This window comes from Homarus americanus, unplaced genomic scaffold, assembly GCF_018991925.1.
Source record: "Homarus americanus isolate GMGI-L3 unplaced genomic scaffold, GMGI_Hamer_2.0 scaffold40248, whole genome shotgun sequence".
Lineage (NCBI taxonomy): Eukaryota > Metazoa > Arthropoda > Malacostraca > Decapoda > Nephropidae > Homarus > Homarus americanus.
The window spans coordinates 9,830,773-9,834,239 of NW_024712526.1; the positions used below are offsets into that span (position 1 = coordinate 9,830,773).

At 40.7% G+C, this 3,467-nt stretch overlaps 1 protein-coding gene across 1 annotated transcript in view; it reads left to right on the plus strand.

Moving 5' to 3' along the window:
* The first annotated feature begins 618 nt into the window (after positions 1-618).
* LOC121862334 overlaps positions 619-3,467 on the plus strand; it is a 4,776-nt gene continuing 1,927 nt past the window's right edge. The window contains exons 1-2 of the mRNA XM_042360544.1: positions 619-908; positions 1,422-3,467. The exon at positions 1,422-3,467 is cut by the window's right edge and continues 1,927 nt beyond it. Coding sequence (XP_042216478.1) covers positions 1,422-3,467 — 2,046 coding nt within the window. The 5' untranslated portion in view covers positions 619-908. The remainder of the gene's footprint in view (positions 909-1,421) is intronic.

The window sequence follows — 3,467 nt, forward strand, 5'->3', positions numbered from 1 at the left end:
CGAGAATAAAAAATAATTTTTCACACAGAGGGTGGTAGACATATTAAACTGTCCACCAGCCCAAACCCTTGACAGAAATATCAAAAGAACTGGCCTCCTCCCCTCGGCATAGCCACCTCTACTGGGTGGCCATTGGGTAAATAAGGAGAGATAAAGAAAAAATAGATAGGTTGCCCCTCAAAGCGTTTTCTTTGGCTGCCCGAGAATGAAAATTAATCTGTGGAGTAACTCAAATAACTCACCATAACCATAATTTACTCATATAATTCCACATTTTAAAGTATAAAGACTTTGCTTGACTGTATTAACTAAATCATAAATATTACTTAAAGCATAATTATGGTTGTTTGTGTATGTGTGTGTGTGTGTGTGTGTGTGTTTGTCATGTTAGAACATAAACATACTTTATATCAGTGTTATAAAAAAGAGAATATGAAAGCAATAATTCTCTAATACATTCAATATTCAAATTCTAAGAAATTTCAGAAAAAACATAATAAATTTTCCTAACAAATAATAATCAAACACATTGACAAATCAGATAATTCTAGGATGAAAGGCAGTACATAATGTTATGGAGGTGGAATTAACAATGTTTAAGACAACCACAACCAGTTATTATACTCCTATGATAATGCTGGAGATATTTTTGCTCAGTGTCATATTAACAATTTCTCATAACTATTTGGAACTGTAATACGTAATGAACAAGTGAATGGATCAATAATTAAAGATTGTTGTATATTGTGTCTAAAATAAGTAGATCATGAGTCGCCAAGACAAGCATATAGTTAGTTATCTCTATCCGGATATCCTACCAGGGACGACATGCAGTAGACAATGAACTGTGGTGTTGGTAAGGACGGTGTTTGTAAACATCTGTGTGTTATGCTTCAGAATTAAGAAAGGTAAAGTACAACTGGTGTGACTCATAGAATTGGACATTTTACCAGATTAGCAATGATAGTGACGTGTCTTATGTTTAAAAAAAATATATCAGAGGACAATTATACTTTCTATAACCTATGTAGCAAGACGTACAGGCCTAAAATGTTAAGCACGTTTTATCAAATGTTGCTATAGTTTACTTCTTTTCTGCTTCGAGAACACCAGCATGGTATTATTCCAGGGTTAGTAAAAACCTGGGTTTCTATTCAGTGGGTGAGGTTCTGTGTGTGGGTAGATCGTAGGTGGTGCAGAATGTCATTTGGCTACTTTATGACTATTGTATCTCCGAAGTCGTGTTAAATGTCTCAGGTTTGTTGGTGAAGTGAAATCTTGATTCTTACTTATCTAACAGACGTAAGATCTTGTTAGGATAGACGATAACAGCTTCACATCACTAGAGGTTGGGTAGTTTGGTCTTTACTGTGGAAGTTTTAAGTCTGAACGATAAATCACTTCTGACTTTCGTTCTGCAGATGTTGGTGAGTGGCGTGTGGTGGGGAGAGAGGCTTGTGAGGAAGCTGCTGTTGATGCTGCTGCCAATGGGTCCTCTGCTACTTCCTGATGACCACCACCTGCTGCGTTACTATGTTGCCATCATGAGGGTGGTGCGTCCTCTCTTCGTAAAGGTCTTACTACTCCTCACCAAGAATAACAGCAACATGAAGCAGCTTATTTATCGTCTCCCAGGATATTCCAACAGACAATTCAAGAAGGACTTCGGTGAACTGGAGCGACGCCACCTGGATGATAATGTTTCTCCTGATGTATATGATATTTCACTCATATTCAAGCTGCTGCAGCTTATCTGTGGTCTAGCTCATAGGGATGACGCCAAGTGGTCAACTAGAGGAACATTGGAACACAATTTAAGAACTATGAAAAATTACCGAAATGAATTTGCTCATGAGGAACTGTCAATAACTCGTGAGAACCTGCAAGATCGTATATCTCTAATTGAAGAACTTTGTCGTGAGGTGCTTGTGGCGACGGGTCGGAGATGTCGAATTCTGGTAACAGCTGAAGTTCGGGTGATGGAGGAAGCGCTGGAGGAGATATTGACAGGAAGCATAGACCTCTGGGAGCCATACAGGGAGGCACTACACAACCTGCAGCAGCAACAGTGCAGCACCATGGTAAGGGAAGGAAAGAAGGAGATCAGGGATGTGGCCAAGAAGCTTCGTATCCTCAACCCATTTGTCTGGCTCTTGGAAGACAACTTTTCTCACCTAGATGTGGGCCACATCTTCACTGAGGTACAGATTATGGGTGGTGAGCTTGTTGAAACCCAGGACTTGTTCACCACAACACTAACACCATCAGGATTACTACCTAGCACTCTCATTCTACAAGGTCCTCCTGGGATAGGCAAGACTAGTCTGGTACGGTATTTGATACATGACTGGTTGTCTAGTTTTCCATCAACTAATGGTCTTGATAACTTCGATCTCTTATTGCCTGTCGAGGCGAGGCATGTCAGCTGGAGCAGCGTGCAGCAGCTGTTGAGGGAACAGCTGCTGCCAGAAACGTGCCGCTGTCTGAGTAGTGATGACGTGATCCCCATCCTGCAGGAGATCTCAACACTCTGGCTCATCGACGGTTATGATGAAGCAACACATAAAACTAAACTATTAATAAAGGAGATACTAATTAAGTTTCCAAAATCAAAGTTTGTCATCACCACTCGAACTGAGTGTACGAAAGATGTAGAATTGCTGTTGAGCGACGTAAAGGTTTCTAATATTGTGTTTTCTATTCATGGTTTTTCAGAAGAAAACAGAACAAAATATGTGGAGAAACTGTTTGCAGTGTCAGTGCAAAATAAAGCAAATTGCAAGAAATTCTGCAAAGACTTCCTACAATACCTCAGTGACCATGAGAATCAGATGCTGGAGGTGGCCAAGGTGCCCCTGTTTGTGGCGATGTTGGTGGTGCTGTGGCTAGAGACTCCTGCAAATATAACCAGCGCCACGACAGCCACAAGTCTCTACCAGATCCTCATTACACTCATCGTCAACAAGATGACCAGACGCCTCAAGCTAACGGCTACCGGGCTCAGTGACCGAGAAGTTAGAGAGAATATGGACATTTTCCTGAATATGATTGGAAGAATTTTTTGGGAAAATTCTAGAGATAATGTTTCTACTCTTCGTGACCATCAAATTAAAGAAGTTGAGGGCAAGTGTAAAGAATTAGGTCTTCCTTTTGCAGAATGTATGCCACCATTTTTCCTGGTGATAGTGAAGGCAACAACCATGGGCACAACGGAGGAGTATCAGCCTCTACACCGGACAGTCCAAGAGTTCCTTGCTGCTCGAGCATTCTGCACAGCCATGATATCCCAAGACTCTGATGTGCTCACTATCGCTGGTCAGTGGAAAAAGAAAACTACTGTGGAACCATTTTTCTCAAACATTGATGTAGAAGAAGAAATGAGAAACAAGAACACATTTACAATGAAGAAACTATGTGAGGACGATGGCAGCCTGTTTAGAGATTTTGGTTTTATGTCATATTATAAT